Genomic DNA, 16,626 nt, shown 5'->3' with positions numbered 1-16,626 from the left:
AAAAACAGCTACAATATGATTCTGTAATCCCACTCCTGGGCATATATCCAAAGGAAATGAAAACACTACTTTGAAAAGATACCTGCACCCTAATGTTCATAACAGCACTGTTTACAGTAGTCAAGATACAGAAACAACTTAAATGTCCATCAACAGATGAATGGATGAAAGAGATGTAGTACATATATCCAATGGAGTATTACTCAGCCATAAAAAAGAATGAAATAATGCCATTTACAGCAACATGAATGGACTTGTATATGCTGAATCTTAGAAAATGATACAAATAAACTTATGTACAAAACATAGAGATATAAAACAATCTTATGATTACCAAAGGGGAAAGTGAAAGAGGGATAAATTGGGAATTTGGGGTTAACATATACACACAACTATATATAAAATAGATAAACAAGGGCCTAGTGTATAGTACAGAGGAATATACTCAATATCTTGTAATAACCTAAAATGATAAAGAATCTGAAAAAGATATATATAATGTAATATATGATATAGTGATAGCTTATGATGAACTGTGTTGAATTCGTCATCTCCAAAGAAGATTTAGCTTTAGGACTATGGACCAGTCTTGATCACTCAAGAGCTTTTGTGTAGCAGAGTTTTATTAAAGTGAAAAAGGGACAGAGAAAACTTCTGACATAGACGTCAGAAGTGGGACGCAGAGTGGCCCCCACGCACTAGTCTTATCAAGGCCTTATATACTTTTACCAGAGCCATTCTCACAACATACATGTTAAATTAATAAGATTAGAATTAACAATAGAAAGGTCTCACCAGACCCACTCCCACAGCATATATCTTAAGATAACAAGGTTAGTCAGAAGGTTCTTGTTAAGGAGAAACATGTCCTCGAGCAAGATACACTGTTATATTGACCAAGACAAAGCAATGTAGAAAAGAAAGTTTGCCCTTTTCTCTTCCTTGAGAACTCCAGACTCCTTCCTCTCTCCTCCTCCTCCTCCTCCTCCTCCTCCTCCTCCTCCTCCTCCTCCTCCTCCTCCTCCTCCTCCTCGGGGACCCCGGGACTTCTTATCAACCTACCTAAGAATCGACTCTCAATATCATATATGACATATAATATATGTCTGACTCACTTTGCTTTACACCAGAAATTAACACAACATTGTAAATCAACTTCAGCTAAAAAAATGTAGGTTTCATCAGGTCACTTTCCTGCTCAGAATATCTTAGTCATTTCTCCATTTCTTTACAGTCAAAGTTGAAGTCCTTCAAATGACCTGTGAGATCCTCTCTGTCCTGCTTCTCCAAAACTCCTCTGCCACGTACTCCATATTCTCCCCAGCTTGCTTTCTCCAGGCTGGCCACGCTGGCTCTCCTGGGGTTCCACCACTGGCCTGCCTCCCTCTCCCCACCCTCCTCTCCTGCCCTCCTCCACCTCCTTAGCAGTTGGTACTCTGCCTCAGATAGTCTTTCCACCGCATCAGTATAGCTCATTCCCTCACTTCTTTAGGCATTGCCTTTTCATGGAGTCCTTTCCTGACTGCTCTCTTCAGAACTACACTCCCTTAGAAGTACTGATGGGTAAAAGAAAATAAGCATTTGAGTTCTGATAAATACTAGAATATGACCAAATTACTTTCACTAATAATGCATAAGCATACAAGTTTCCGATAGAGCCTGGCCAATGGAGGCCATTAAGAGCTTTTGAATCTTTTGACAATCACAATGTTGTTTAATTTGTGTTTCTTTTTCTCATGTGAGAATTTGAATATCAGTATAAGAGCCATTTGAATTTCCATTTCTGAGAACTGGATGTTCATATTCCTCATCCACTCTTCTAAAAGTATTGCTCTTATTCTTATTGATGTGTAGAAACTCTTTGTACATTACAGAAATGAGTACTAGGTTTGTGATAATAGCTGGAATTCTCAACTACAAATTGGCGAGTACTTGGTTTGTGATAATAGCTGGAATTCTCAACTACAAATTGGCAGTTTTTAACAAAGGTTATATCATGTGCTGCTGCAGCTGTTGACCTTCAACACTCCCTGAAATGAGTTCAGTGTGGAGATCAGAAATGAGGCACTCTCTGTGCTAGGAAAAACTGCCAGAAAAGGCCTTCAGAGAGTTAGATATTTTCAGGAGATGACTTTATGAGCCTGATGGTTGCATTTCATATCTAGAAAAGCACTAAAATCATTAACCGAGACATCTGCTTCTTGTGACTAGCAGTAACCCTCTGCCAAAATGTGTGCTTGATTGTGTACCCTTTTCCACCAGAGTCATATATAACACTGACCTCTTCCCCTACCTCTTTGGATCAGTTTCTCAGAGCTATCTTACATGCTCTCTGCCAGGCTATAGTCCTCATTTTGCCCGAAATAAAACTTACCTTGCAACTCTCACATTGTGTATTTCTTTTCAGTCGACAAAATAAAATAATTCCAGTTTATCATTTGCTTTTTACTTTATTTATGGTGGATTTTTCTATACAGAATTTTTAAAAATTGAAAGTTTATTTCATTAATATTTTCTTTTATGGGTTCTGAGTGTCGTGTCATAAAAGCCCTCTCCCATTTGAGGTAAATTTTCTTTTTATTTACATGTAAATCTTTTATACATCTGGAATTCATTTGGGTATAAGACGTAAGATATATGTCTGACTTTGTTGTTTTTCTAGATGGACCCCCATCTGCCTCCACACCATTTAGTAAGTGCTCCTTGTTGTCTTTGTTGACATGAAACGCCACCCAGAAGATTCTAGGGCAGACTTTGGTGCTTCTGAGCTGAGGTTGAGGTAACAGTGTTTCCTCTTTGCGAAACCTCTCTGGGCAGGCAGAGACCTCAAACACACACCACTGAGAGCTGCAAACAAGTCAGACCTGTCACACGCTGTGAGCCCACACCCAGGACGGGCACGTGTGACGTCTCCAAATTGCAGCCTGAAACGCTGTGAGCACATGATTTTCATCTAGTTGGTTTCTCCACCCCACGCACATTCTCACTAATAATGTCAAAAGTTGGCAGGGAATAGTCATGTGGTTTCGGTTGTTCATTTTGCGGACTTACACCATCAATCTGTGAGGAAGACCTGTACTTATACCTGCCAAATACTCTGACTATGGAGAAGAAAGGTGTTGTGGAATCCTTGTGTTACCTTTTAGATTCCAGTTATTGTGACATCAACATTTTAGGCTTAATGAAGTTTTATTTCAATTTTTATAAATTCTTTCCTCTGTGTTCAACTAGCTATGAAACCAGGACACTGAGTGTGGATTCTGAGGGCTGAAGTTTTGGAGGATGGGATGAAATTTTTCATGTTTGGGGATGGCATATGAGACTACTAAAGCCGGTTTACCTGGCATCTATCCACAAGGATGGTTTTTAAACCAGGACAATACAACTATTGTTCAGTGATAATTATATTGATAATGCTGACACTAAAATACTGTGATATTCTGCTGTACCTTTTGAATTAAGTTCTGAATCATCAAAAATAATTATGAGAAATATAATTTAAGTTTTAAGGTTATTTATTGGCTTGTGATCCTTAAGGGTTAGGAGTTTTGTTTAAGACACAGACAAGAGTGAGTTTAATCCTGATTCTTCTACCTTTTATATGAGTAACTTTGAGCAAGTAACCCAACTTCCATAAGCCTTAATTTCCTCATATATAAAATGGTGTTAGTAATAGTACTTATTGTTATAGGGATTAATAAGAAAATCCATTTAAAGCACAAATAAGGCACTTCTTTCCTATCTGATTGGCAAATAACAAAAAGATTAATAACACCTTTGGTGGTGAGAGTCTGGTGGAGACAGATACTCTCATACATTGCTTGGGGGAGTGTAAATTTATCCAACCACCACATAAAACAATTTGGCAATATCTAACAATATTTATCAAATACATATACCTACCTCTGACAAGCATTCCTCTAGCTGGAATTTATTAAATAGATAGATATACTTGTAAATGAGCAAACTGATAACTGTATACAAATATTTATTGCAGTGCTGTTATAATAAGAATAGAGTGGAAAAAAACTAAATTTCCATCTATAAAGGTTTGTTCTGATGGACTCATGCAATCAAATATCATGCTGTAATAAAGAACAAGGAAATATTTATGTCCCCAAATGGGATATTTGCAGGATATACTGCTAATCAGGAGAAATAAGATGTAGAACAGTATGTAAAAACAAGATGGAAATAAAGATACACATACACTCACATATTTGTTTGTATAATCACAAAAAAGCTCAAGAAAAACACTCAAGAAAATAATAGCATTGATTTTCTCTAAAGCTGCAATTTCCTGGTGGAAATTTTAAAGAATTTCTTGAGTGTCCAGATAACTTTTCAGTATGTCTTTTCCGACTTTTGATTGTACTCTTTGAATGTATAACTTAATTTTTTTAATTTGTTTTAATTGGAAGATAATTGCTTTACAATATTGTGTTGGTTTCTGCCGTATATCAGCATGAATCAGTCATAGGTATACATACATCCCCTTCCTCTTGAACCGCCCTCTCACCCCTCTAGGTTGTCACAGAGCACCAGGTGTGAGCTCACTGCGTCACACAGCAATTCCCACTGGCTGTCTATTTTACATATGGAGATGTATATGTTTCCAGGCTACTCTCTCAACTAACCCCACCCTCTCCTTCCCCCACGGTGTCCACAAGTCTGTTCTCTGTCTGCCTCTCCATTGCCGCCCTGCAAATAGGTTCATCAGTACCATCTTTCTAGAGTCCATATATATCCATTAATATATGATATTTGTCTTTCTCTTTCTGACTTACTTCACTCTGTTTAATGTACAGCTTACTTTTTAAAAAGTAAATAAAGTATACAGAACACTTGTGACACATCAGCATGCAACAAATAGTAGTGCTTATTTAAAATTTCAACTTAATGGTAATTGATTATCTTCCACTAAAATAAAGCAACATGGATGGACTTACAGATTGTCATACTGAGTGAAGTAAATCAGAAGGAAAAATATCATGTGACATTCCTTATATGTAGAATCTGAAAAGACATGATACAAATGAACTTATTTACAAAACAGAAACAGACTCACAGACTTAGAGAATGAACTTATGGTTGGCAGGGGGGAAGGATGGCAGGAAGGGATAGTTAGGGAGTTAGGGATGGACATGACACACTGCTATATTTAAAATGGATAAATATAGATAAAATGGATAAATCAACATGGACCTACTGTAGAGCACAGAGAACTCTGCTCAATATAATGTGGCAGCCTGGATGAAAGGGGAGTTTGAGGAAATTGATTGAGACAATTGAGTTTGAGAGAATTGATACATGTATATGTATGGCTGAGTCCTTTTGCTATGCACCTGAACTATCACAACACTGTTAATTGGCTATACTCCAAGACAAAATAAAAAGTTAAAATTTTTTTAATTAAAAAAATAAAATTTCAATTTAATGTTAATTAACTATCTTCCACTAAAATAAAGATGCCCAAAGAATTTTAAAATCAGCTGTTTAAAATTTTAAATACTACAAATTTCATAATATACAAATAATTTTAAACAATAAAATGTGCCTTACTATAAATTATGAAGGTGCTTCTTTTAGCTCATGAAGTCCCATAGTCTGAGTCCGTTATCATTTACATTTCGCATAAAGGTGTTAAAATATCTGGTTATTTTTTTCCCTAAATCATCATCAATATATTTATTTGAGGGAGAAAGGGTCAAATCTTATTAGGAACTTTATTTATTTATTTATTTATTTTGGCTGTGCTGGATCTTCGTTGCTGAGCCTGGGCTTTCTCTAGTTGTGCTGGGCCATGGCTACTCTTCATTGAGGTACACGGGCTTCTCACTGTGGAGGCTTCTCTTTCTGCATAGAGCATGGGCTCTAGTCACATGGACTTCAGTAGTTGTGGCACACGGGCTTAGCTGCTTCACAGCATGTGGGATCTTCCCTGACCGGGGGTTGAACCTATGTCCCCTGCACTGGCAGGCAGATCACTATCCACTGTACCACCAGGGAAGTCCCAGGAGCTTTACACTGGATAGGACTAGAGTCACTGATCTGCCTAACCCTTGGGTATTCACAACTGCATAGGTAACCATATCCTGCATGAAAGGTATCACCATTAAACAGACAAGCATTTGACGAGGGGACCACATTCTGAGCAGTCACATGAGTTCCATTCAGAAGGTGCCACCAGTGTTGAGAAAAATAAAGTGAGCTTCCAGCAAAGACCTGGACAGGCTGGTGGCCTCATGAAAGGGGATCACATTCTATTTACAAAGCAAGAGAGCAAAGGTCCCAGCTGGCCAGCAGGATCAGAGCCGGGGCTGATCCCAGAGATGTGAATGGGGGAAGTGGCACCTGACCTCACAACCCTTTGCTCATCCAACTTGGGCCTCCACAAGCCATTCTCTGGTCCCTTGCACAAGACACACTCAGGAAATCTGCAAAGTAGGGGATTCTTCCACAATTCCCCAGCCCTACCTCAACTTCCCTGGGCCTAACAGTCATCAATCCATTGGACACAGCCTCAACCCCACCCAACCCTGCTTCCTGACAGACACAGAGGGAATATGGAAACCGGAGTCCAGCTGGTCTGGAGCCCTTCTAGGTGCTGCTCCATTGGTCTAACAGGTGCCTGGAGATGGTCGGGCCTTACCACGGTGACTAGGCTGAGACAGCATGGTTTTTTGGGAGATTTATGTTTGTTGTCATTGTTATTCAGTCACCCAGTCGTGTCCAACTCTTTGCAACTCTATGAACAGCAGCATGCCAGGATTCCCTGTCCTTCACTACCTTCTGGAATTTGTTCAAACTCATGTCCATTGAGTCAGTGATACCATCTAACCATCTCTTCCTCTGTCGTCCCCTTCTCCTCCTGCCTTCAATCTTTCCCAGCATCAGGGACTTTTCCAGTGAGTTGGCTCTTCAACTCAGGTGGCCAAAGTATTGGAGCTTCAGCATCAGTCTTTCCAATGAATATTCAAGGTTGATTTCCTTTAGGATTGACTGGTTTGATCTCTTTGCTGTCCAAGGGACTCTCAAGAGTCTTCTCCAACACCACGGTTCAAATGCATCAATTCTTTGGCATTCAGCCTTCTTTATGGTCCAACTCTCACATCCATATGTGACTACTGGAAAAAACCACAGGTTTGACTATACAGACTTTTATTGGCAAAGTGATTTCTCTGCTTTTTAATATGCTGTCTAAGTTTGTCATAGTTTTTCTTCCAAGGAGCAAGCATCTTTTAATTTCATGACTGCAGTCATCATCAGCAGTGATTTTAGAGCCCAAGAAAATAAAGTCTATCACTGATTCCATTTTTTCCCCATCTATTTGCCATGAAGTGATGGGACTGGATGCCATGATCTTAGGTTTTTGAATATTGAGTTTGAAGCCAGCTTTTTCACTCTCCTTTCACCTCATCAAGACACTCTTTAGTTCCTTTTCCGGATCTGCTATAAGGGTGGTGTCATCTGCATATCTGAGGTTGTTGATATTTCTCCTGGCAGTCTCAATTCCAGCTTGTAATTCATCCAGCCCAGCATTTTACACGATGTGCATTCTGCAAGTAAGTTACAAGCAGGGTGGCAATTACAGCCTTGACGTACTCCATTCTCAATTCTGAACCAGTCCATTGTTCCATGTCTGATTCTAACTGTTGCTTCGTGACCTGCAGACACGTTTCTCAGAATGTAGGAAAGGTAGTCTGGTATGCCTCTCTCTTTAAGAATTGTCCACAGTTTGTTGTGATCCACACAGTCAAAGGCTTTAGCATAGTCAATGAAGCAGAAGTTTGTCTGGAATTCTCTTGTTTTTTCTGTGATCCAATGGATGTTGGCAATTTCACCTCTGGTTCCTCTGCCTTTTCTAAATCCAGCTTGAACGTCTGAAAGTTCACGGTTCACATGCTTTGGAAGACTAGCTTGAAAGATTTTGAGCATTACTTGCTGGCATGTGAAATGAGTGCAACTGTGTGGTAGTTTGAACATTCTTTGGCATGTCCTTCTTTGGGATTGGAAAGAAAACTGACCTTTTCCAATCCTGTGGCCACTGCTGATTTCCCCAAATTTGCTGACATATTGAATGCAGCACTTTAACAGCATCATCCTTTAGGATTTGAAATAGCTCAGCTGGAATTCCATCACCTCCACTAACTTTGTTTTTTAGTGATGCTTTCTAAGGCCCACTTGACTTCACTCTGCAGGACATCTGTCTCTAGGTGAGTGATCACATCATTGTGGTTATATTAGTACCTTTTTTGTATAGTTCTTCTGTGTATTCTTGCCACCTCTTCTTAATATCTTCTGCTTCTGTTAGGTCCATACCATTTCTGTCCTTTATTGTGCCCATCTTTGCATGAAATGTACCCTTGGTATATCTCATTTTGTTGAAGAGATCTTTAGTCTTTCCCATTCTAGTGTTTTTTTCTATTACTTAGAATTGTTTGCTTAAGAAGGCTTTCTTATTTCTCCTTGCTATTCTTTGGAACTCTGCATTCAGATGGATATATCTTTCCTTTTCTCCTTTGCTTTTTGGTTCTCTTCTTTTCTCAGCTATTTGTAAGGCCTCCTCTGACAACCATTTTGTGTTTTTGCATTTCTTTTTCTTGGGGATGGTTTTATCACCGCCTCCTAAACAACGTTACAAACCTCCATCCATAGTTCTTCAGGCACTCTGTGTATCAGATCTAATCCCTTGAATCTATTTGTCACCTCCACTGTATAATCATAAGGGATTTGATTTAAGTCATACCTGAAAGGCCTAGTGGTTTTCCCTACTCTTTTCAATATAAGTCTGAATTTTGCAATAAGGAGTTCATGATCTGAGCTACAGTCAGCTCCCAGTCTTGCTTTTGTGACTAGAACTTCTCTATCTTGGGTTGCAAAGAATATAATCAGTCTGATTTTGGTATTGACCATCTGGTGATGTTCATGTGTAAAGTTGTTTCTTGTGTTGTTGAAAAAGGGTGCTTGCTATCACCAGGTATCTTGCATTGTCTTGGCAAAATTCTGTTAGGTTTTGCCTGCTTCATTTTGTATTCCAAGGCCAAACGTGCTTGTTACTCCAGGTATCTCTTCACTTCCTGCGTTTGTACTCCAGTCTCCTATGATGAAAAGGACATCTGTTTTTTATATTAGTTCTAGAAGGTCTTGTAAGTAAGTCTTCATACAAGCATTCAACTTCACCTTCTTCATCATTAGTGGTTGGGGCATAGACTTGGATTACTCTGATATTGAATGGTTTGCCTTGGAAATGAACGGAGACCCTTCTGTTGTTTTCTCATGATTCATTTTACTCTAGGACAAAGCACGATCCTGATGCCATCCAGCAGAAAAGCAGACTGGAGCCTCAGACATGCTGGCCTTGCACACTCAGGTCCTTCCAGCAGTGGGTCCAGGATTGGAACACTGGGGAGTGAGCAGGGAGCCTGGCATGCAACCCACAGTCATTCACAGCCATGAGACGCTGACCAGCAGGAAGGGGTAGGTCAACATGCTGACTGAGACCCCCATCACAAACTTAGGGTGGCTCCGGATGGCCAGGGCCAGGCTAAACTGGGAACCTGGATTGTGGTCTCATTGCCCAGCCCTCCTGGGGTGTCCCTCATGTAGTCACCTGCCAGGTAGACATTGATGAAGTGGCCAGCAGGTCCACAGGAAAACCGCATCTCCCAGGAGTTGAGGGGTTAAGCCCATAGAGAATCCCAGCAGCCCCTCTCTACGAAAATCTTCCCCGTGGGGCTCAACTCTGGGCTGTCCTTGGCCCTCCGTCCACAGAACCAAATGTGCAGCTCATGGAGATGACAGGCAGAGGGGCGGGCCAGCATGTGGGACATGACCTGCACTGGCATCTCTAGGGGTCTCCTTCACCACTTCCATTCAGAGGAGTCCTTGTGTCATCTGTGCTGGAAACCATCTCCATCTCAGCCAGAGGAAAAGCATTCCTCATACCACCCAGGTCACGGTGGGGAGGGTGGCAGATGTCAGCCAAGGGCTCAGGCCTGGGAAGAGCCTAGCTTCCCATCTGCTGGCACAGGGTCCACGGTGTAGATGAGGAAGCTTGGCGGGCAGAGGACCTTCCTCCCCAGCATGCTGGTCCCAGTGGTGGGGGGATCTGCTCATGACCTACCTGGATAAGAGGCTTCACGTAGAGCATCAGGTGCCTGAGTACCGTCACTGCCTCACCCAGCACCGGGAGAAGAGCCTCAGTGACCCGGGTATTTTCCCTGGAGCCCAGCCTCGTGGATGCACCACAGGTCTGGGGTATGTGCTGGGGTGCCAGGGGCAGATGGGGAGCCTGGGCCTGCATCCGAGCTGACACTCTTCCTCAGCTCTTGCTTGGGCTCCCCACCCCCCATAACTATCTGGTAATTGAGCACAGAAGAATTGATGCTTTTGAACTGTGGTGATGGAGCAGACTCTAGAGAGTCCCTTGGACTGCAAGGAGATCAAGCCAGTCAATCCTAAATGAAATCAACCCTGTATATTCTTTGGAAGGACTGATGCTGATGCTGAAGCTCCAGTACTTTGGCCACCTAATGTGAAGAGCTGACTCATCAGAAAAGACCCTGATACTGTGGAAGATTGAAGACAGGAGGAGAAAGGGACAACAGAGGATGAGATGGTTGAATGGCATCACTGACTCAGTGGACATGAGTTCAAGCAAACTCCAGAAGATGGTGAAGGACAGGGAAGCCTGGCCTGCTGCAGTTAATGGGGTCACGAAGAGTCAGACATGACTTAGTGACTAAACAAAAACAACAGTTTTAAAAATCTACTAAATGTCCATTGACAGAGGAATAGATACAGAAGATGTGGTTCATATACACAATGGAATATTACTCAGCCATAAAAAGAATGAACTAATGCTAGGCAGAGAAAGACAGATACTACATGATATCATGTATACATGGATTCTTTAAAAATGGTACAAATGAACTACTTACAAAATAGAAATAGAATCACAGATATAGAAAACAAATTTATCATTACCAAGATGGACAGTGGGGGAGGGATACATTGGAAGATTTGGATTGACATATACATACTACTATACATAAAATAGATAAGAACCTGCTGTGTAGCACAGGGAACTGTACTCAGTACCCTTTAATGGCCTATATTGGAAAAGAATATAAAAGAGTGGATACATGTATATGTATAACTGAATCACTTTGCTGTATAGCAGAAACTAATCCAACATTGTAAATCAACTATTTGTTGTTCGTTGTTCAGTCGCTCAGTCATGTCCAACTCTTACTGACTACATGGACTGCAGCACATCAGGCTTCCCTGTCCATCACCAACTCCCGGGGCTTACTCAAACTCATGTCCATTGAGTTGGTGATGCCATCCAATCATCTCATTTTCTGTCATCCCTTTCTCCTCCAGCCTTCAATCTTTCCTAGCATCAATATCTTTTCCAAAGAGTCAGCTCCTCGCCTCAGGTGGCCAAAGTATTGGAGCTTCAGCTTCAGTATCAGTCCCTCCAATGAGTATTCAGGATTGATTTCCTTTAGGACTGACAGGTATTGATCTCCTTGCAGTCCTAGGGACTCTCAACAGTCTTCTCCAACACTACAGTTCAAAAGCATGAATTCTTTGGGGCTCAGCCTTTTTTGTGGTCCAACTCTCACATCCATACATGACTAATGGAAAAACCATAGCTTTAACTATATGGTTAACTATAAGGAGAACTGTATGGTTCTCCTTCCTGGAGAAGGAAATGGCAACCTATTCCAGTATTCTTGCCTGGAAAATCCCATGGATGGAGGAGCCTGGTAGGCTACAGTCCATGGGGTCACAAAGAGTCAGACAAGACTGAATGACTTCACTTTCACTTTAACTATATGGGCCATTGTCAACAAAGTATTGTCTCTGCTTTTTAACACACTGTCTAGGCTTGTCATAGCTTTTCTGCCAAGAAGCAAGTGTCTTTTAATTTCATGGCTGCAGTCACTATCTATAGTGATTTTGGAGCCCAAGAAAGTAAAGTCTGTCACTCTTTTCATTTTTCCCCCACTTATTTGCCATGAAGTGATGGGACCGGATGCCATGATCTTAGTTTTCTGAACGTTGAGTTTTAAGCCAGCTTTTTCACTCTCCTCTTTCCCCTTCATCAAGAGGGTGTTTGGTTCCTCTTTGCTTTGTGCCCTAAGAGTGGTGTCATCTGTTAATCTGAGGTTATAAGTCCTCTTGGAGGAGATCCCTGTTAGCTCCACTGTAGAGCCACTGAGCTGACGATCCACAAACTGGGAAACAATTATAACAAAGAGGTTCTTGCCTTTTTGGAAAAGTTCTAGGGCCCAAAACAGATTTCCCAACCTGGGAATTCGGCAAAGAGACTGAGAACCCCCAGGGAATTTGACTTTGAAGGCCAGTGGGATTTGGTTTCAGAACTTCCACAGGACTGGAGAAACTGACTCTTGGAGGGCACAACAAAACCTTGTGTGCACCAGGACGCAGAGGAGCAGTGACCCCACAAGAGACCGAGCCAGACTTGGCTGTGAGTGTTTGGGAGTCTGCAGCAAAGGTGTGGGCAACAGTGGCCTGCCACGGGGTCAGGGGCACTGACTACAACAGTCCTTGGAGCCGCGGTGTGCTGGCATAAGTCCTTTTGAAAGAAGTTGCCATTACTGCCATTGCCCCTACCATAGTTTGGCCACAGGCCCACCCATTAGCAGAAAATTGGATTAAAGATTTACTGAGCCCACCAGAGCAAGACCTAGTTTTCCCCATAGCCATTCCCTCCCACCAGGAAGCTTCCATAAGCCTCTTATCCTCATCCATCAGTGGACAGACAGAATGAAATCAACTATACTCCAGTAAAAATTAATTATTAAAAAAAAAAAACTCCTTAGGGAAAGAGCATGACTAGAAGGAAAAGTTTTCCACATACAAATGAAAATTTCTCATGAGTTAGTCTTTGAACAATTAAAGAGTTTGGGTGTTATTTAAACTTCTCTCAAACATTATTAGACTTTGGAGAAGGAATGAAAATACTATGTGTACTCTAGAATTATGTATTTATATATAGCCAAGTTTTGCTTATATTTGTGTTTTGAGCAAGTCTGGGTGAAATTGTGAGTACATGGAGAATTTTTTTTCTATTTGACTTTGATATATTTAGACCATCAGTCTGTACTATCTTTTTCCTCAGTGAACTGAGCATCTAGGTCTTACTCTTATCAGATGTTCTGCTATTAACCTTCCACCATGTTCTCCCCCATGCTTTGGGAATAACAGCTTCTCTTCTTTCTCTGGCTTTTAATTTCTTAAATGGAAATCATTTTTAGGCCATGCTATATGTATAATATTAACAGGTGTCCCCAGACTCTAGTCTCTTAGCCTGGTGAAGTATTTTCTGGAATTTAAGAAGACTTAGATCAAATGGCACCTCCCCTATAAGATTGTTAGAGATCTCCAAAGTCTAATCTTCCGATTTTTTCCCACAGTGTCTTGAGTATAATACATATTATTATGTATATGAATTATTATACATAAACTGTACATATATTATAATGATTTGTCTCTTTTAGAAAACAGTGAACTCCTTAAAAACAACAACTCTGTTGTTCTTATAACTATATGCTAGCCCAGCAGGTATTAGGTACTCAGTAATGTTGGCTGAATAACGATAGTTTTTTTCCCAGTAGATGTTGTACTACTAGTGGAAATACTTCAGCAAATATTATCACTCTATTATATCTGAGTATCTCATTAGCTATAAAAGTAAATCAAAGGAATAGAGTCCTCATCCAACATGTATCAAGATTCTGAGTACAGAGGAATTCTGTTTTCCTAGATCTAGCTGCAGTTTAGCTGTGCACTAAATAATTATGATCTAAATTCTCCATTTGAAGCTTAAAAGCTTTTTTATTTTTTTAATGACCTGAATACATGGCCTCCTTTCAACAATGTGATCCAATAGTCACTTTTAAGGGATTATTCAAGAGGTGACTGAATCTGTTGGCTCATTTTTTTTTCTCAAAAGCAACAATGATAAAACTGTCATCACTAATGACAAAAACAAAATTGTTATTATTGGCAGATATTCCCAAACATCCAGATAGAGGAAGAACAATGCCCTTGGGGACCTAGGAGGCATGTTTCATGGCCTGACAGCTCAACATCATGGTCTGGGGCACTTCTTTAATGTCTTGTACTCAGTTTCCTCCTCTGTGAAAAGGGATCCAAACACCAGCCTCACAGTTTTATATTAACAGTAAAAGCTGACCTTTTTTGGATGGTGCTTTGTTGTGTGAATTTATGGAACAATCATCATAGTTCCAGGATTTAAATAGCTCCACCGCTGTGATCTGAAAAAAGTCAAAACCCTCTCTGAAACCTTTCTTCTTAGGAAGGTGAGATACTCCATTCTGTGGGCAAAAAAAGTCAACTCTTTGCTTCTGGTGTGCAGTCCAGGGCACTTGAATGACTCTTCTCTCACCATCATAGAAATCCTTCCTTTCCCATTGTTGCTTGCCATCTTGATGATGAAGCCACAGCACAGCACCAAAGCCTAGCTGAAACCACAAAACAATCAGCAGGAATTGCATAAAGAATATGATAACCATTAAACGCTAGCTTCACGAAACATAGTCAAATTCAAAATCCTTCTAATTTGAAATCTAGGAAGCTATACCCTTCAATCACACGATGGTGTGATCACTCACCTAGAGCCAGACATCCTGGAATGTGAAGTCAAGTGGGCCTTAGAAAGCATCACTACGAACAAAGCTAGTGGAGGTGATGGAATTCCAGTTGAGCTATTTCAAATCCTCAAAGGTGATGCTGTGAAAGTGCTGCACTTGATATGCCAGCAAATTTGGAAAACTCAGCAGTGGCCACAGGACTGAAAGAGGTCAGTTTTCGTTCCAATCCCAAAGAAAGGCAATGACAAAGAATGCTCAAACTACCGCACAATTGCACTCATCTCACATGCTAGTAAAATAATGCTCAAAATTCTCCAAGCCAGGCTTCAGCAATACGTGAACCGTGAACTTCCAGATGTTCAAGCTGGTTTTAGAAAAGGCAGAAGAACCAGAGATCAAATGGCCAATATCCGCTGGATCATCGAAAAAGCACGAGAGTTCCAGAAAAACATCTATTTCTGCTTTATTGACTATGCCAAAGCCTTTGACTGTGTGGATCACAATAAACTGTGGAAAATTCTGAAAGAGATGGGAATACCAGACCATCTGACCTGTCTCTTGAGAAACCTGTATGCAGGTCAGGAAGCAACAGTTAGAACTGGACATGGAACAACAGACTTGTTCCAAATAGGAAAAGGAGTCCGTCAAGGCTGTATATTGTCACCCTGCTTATTTAACTTATATGCAGAGTACATCATGAGAAACGCTGGGCTGGAAGAAACACAAACTGGAATCAAGATTGCAGGGAGAAATATCAATAACCTCAGATATGCAGATGACACCATCCTTATGGCAGAAAGTGAAGAAGAACTAAGGAGCCTCTTGATGAATGTGAAAGAGGAGAGTGAAAAAGTTGGCTTAGAGCTCAATGTTCAGAAAACTAAGATCATGGCATCTGGTCCCATCACTTCATGGGAAATAGATGGGGAAACAGTGGAAACAGTGTCAGACTTTATCTTTTTGGGCTCCAGAATCACTGCTGATGGTGATTGCAGCCATGAAATTAAAAGATGCTTACTCCTTGGAAGGAAGGTTATGGCCAACCTAGATAGCATATTTAAAAGCAGAGACATTACTTTGCCAACAAAAGTCCGTCTAGTCAAGGCTATGGTTTTTCCAGTGGTCATGTATGGCAGTGGTCATGTATGGATGTGAGAGTTGGACGGTGAAGAAAGCTGAGCGCCGAAGAATTGATGCTTTTGAACTGTGGTGTTGGAGAAGACTCTTGAGAGTCCCTTGGACTGCAAGGAGATCCAATCAATCCATCACAAAAGAGATCAATCCTGGGTGTTCATTGGAAGGTCTGATGTTGAAGCTGAAACTCCAGTACTTTGGCCACCTCATGCGAAGGGTTGACTCATTGGAAAAGACCCTAATGCTGGGTAGGATTGGGGGCGGGAGGAGAAGGGGATGACAGAGGATTAGATGGTTGGATGGCATAACCGACTCGATGGACATGGGTTTGGGTAGACTCCGGGAGTTGGTGATGGACAGGGAGGCCTGGCGTGCTGCAGTTCATGGGGTCACAAAGAGTCGGACACGACTGAGCGACTGAACTGAACTGATACCCTTCAATAGATTGTACTATTCTGGCCACCTATAAAAATGACATAACAGTATGTTCATTTGTTTATTTGTTTTTGAGGGTCAAAATAAGAGAAAGAATTGGGAGGTAGTTCATTCTGTGTTTTTGGTATTATCAGGAATGCCTTTAGTCAAATATAGATGTGAGAGCTGGACCATAAAGAAGACTGAGCGCTGAAGAATTAATGTTTTTGAACTGTGGTGTTGGAGAAGACTCTTGAGAGTCCCTTGGACTGTAAGGAGATCAAACCAGTCAGTCCTTAAGGGAATCAAACCTGAATATTCATTGAAAGGACTGATGTTGAAGCTGAAGCTCCAGTACTTTGGCCAACTGATGTGAAGAGCCGACTGATTGGAAAAGACCCTGATGGTGGGAAAAATTGAAGGCAGG

At 41.0% G+C, this 16,626-nt stretch overlaps 1 protein-coding gene across 1 annotated transcript in view; it reads left to right on the top strand.

Moving 5' to 3' along the window:
* The window catches only part of LOC145525203 (uncharacterized), a 33,566-nt gene extending 19,318 nt beyond the window's left edge, over positions 1-14,248 (top strand). Inside the window, exons 5-6 of the mRNA XM_081538038.1 lie at positions 9,299-9,480; positions 14,048-14,248. Coding sequence (XP_081394164.1) covers positions 9,299-9,459 — 161 coding nt within the window. The 3' untranslated portion in view covers positions 9,460-9,480; positions 14,048-14,248. The remainder of the gene's footprint in view (positions 1-9,298; positions 9,481-14,047) is intronic.
* Positions 14,249-16,626: the final 2,378 nt, after the last annotated feature.

This window comes from Giraffa tippelskirchi, chromosome 11, assembly GCF_054371585.1.
Source record: "Giraffa tippelskirchi isolate mGirTip1 chromosome 11, T2T-mGirTip1v1.2.pri, whole genome shotgun sequence".
Classification (NCBI taxonomy): domain Eukaryota; kingdom Metazoa; phylum Chordata; class Mammalia; order Artiodactyla; family Giraffidae; genus Giraffa; species Giraffa tippelskirchi.
Note: the sequence above shows the minus strand (reverse complement) of the source record. Positions and strands in the feature narration are given on the sequence as shown.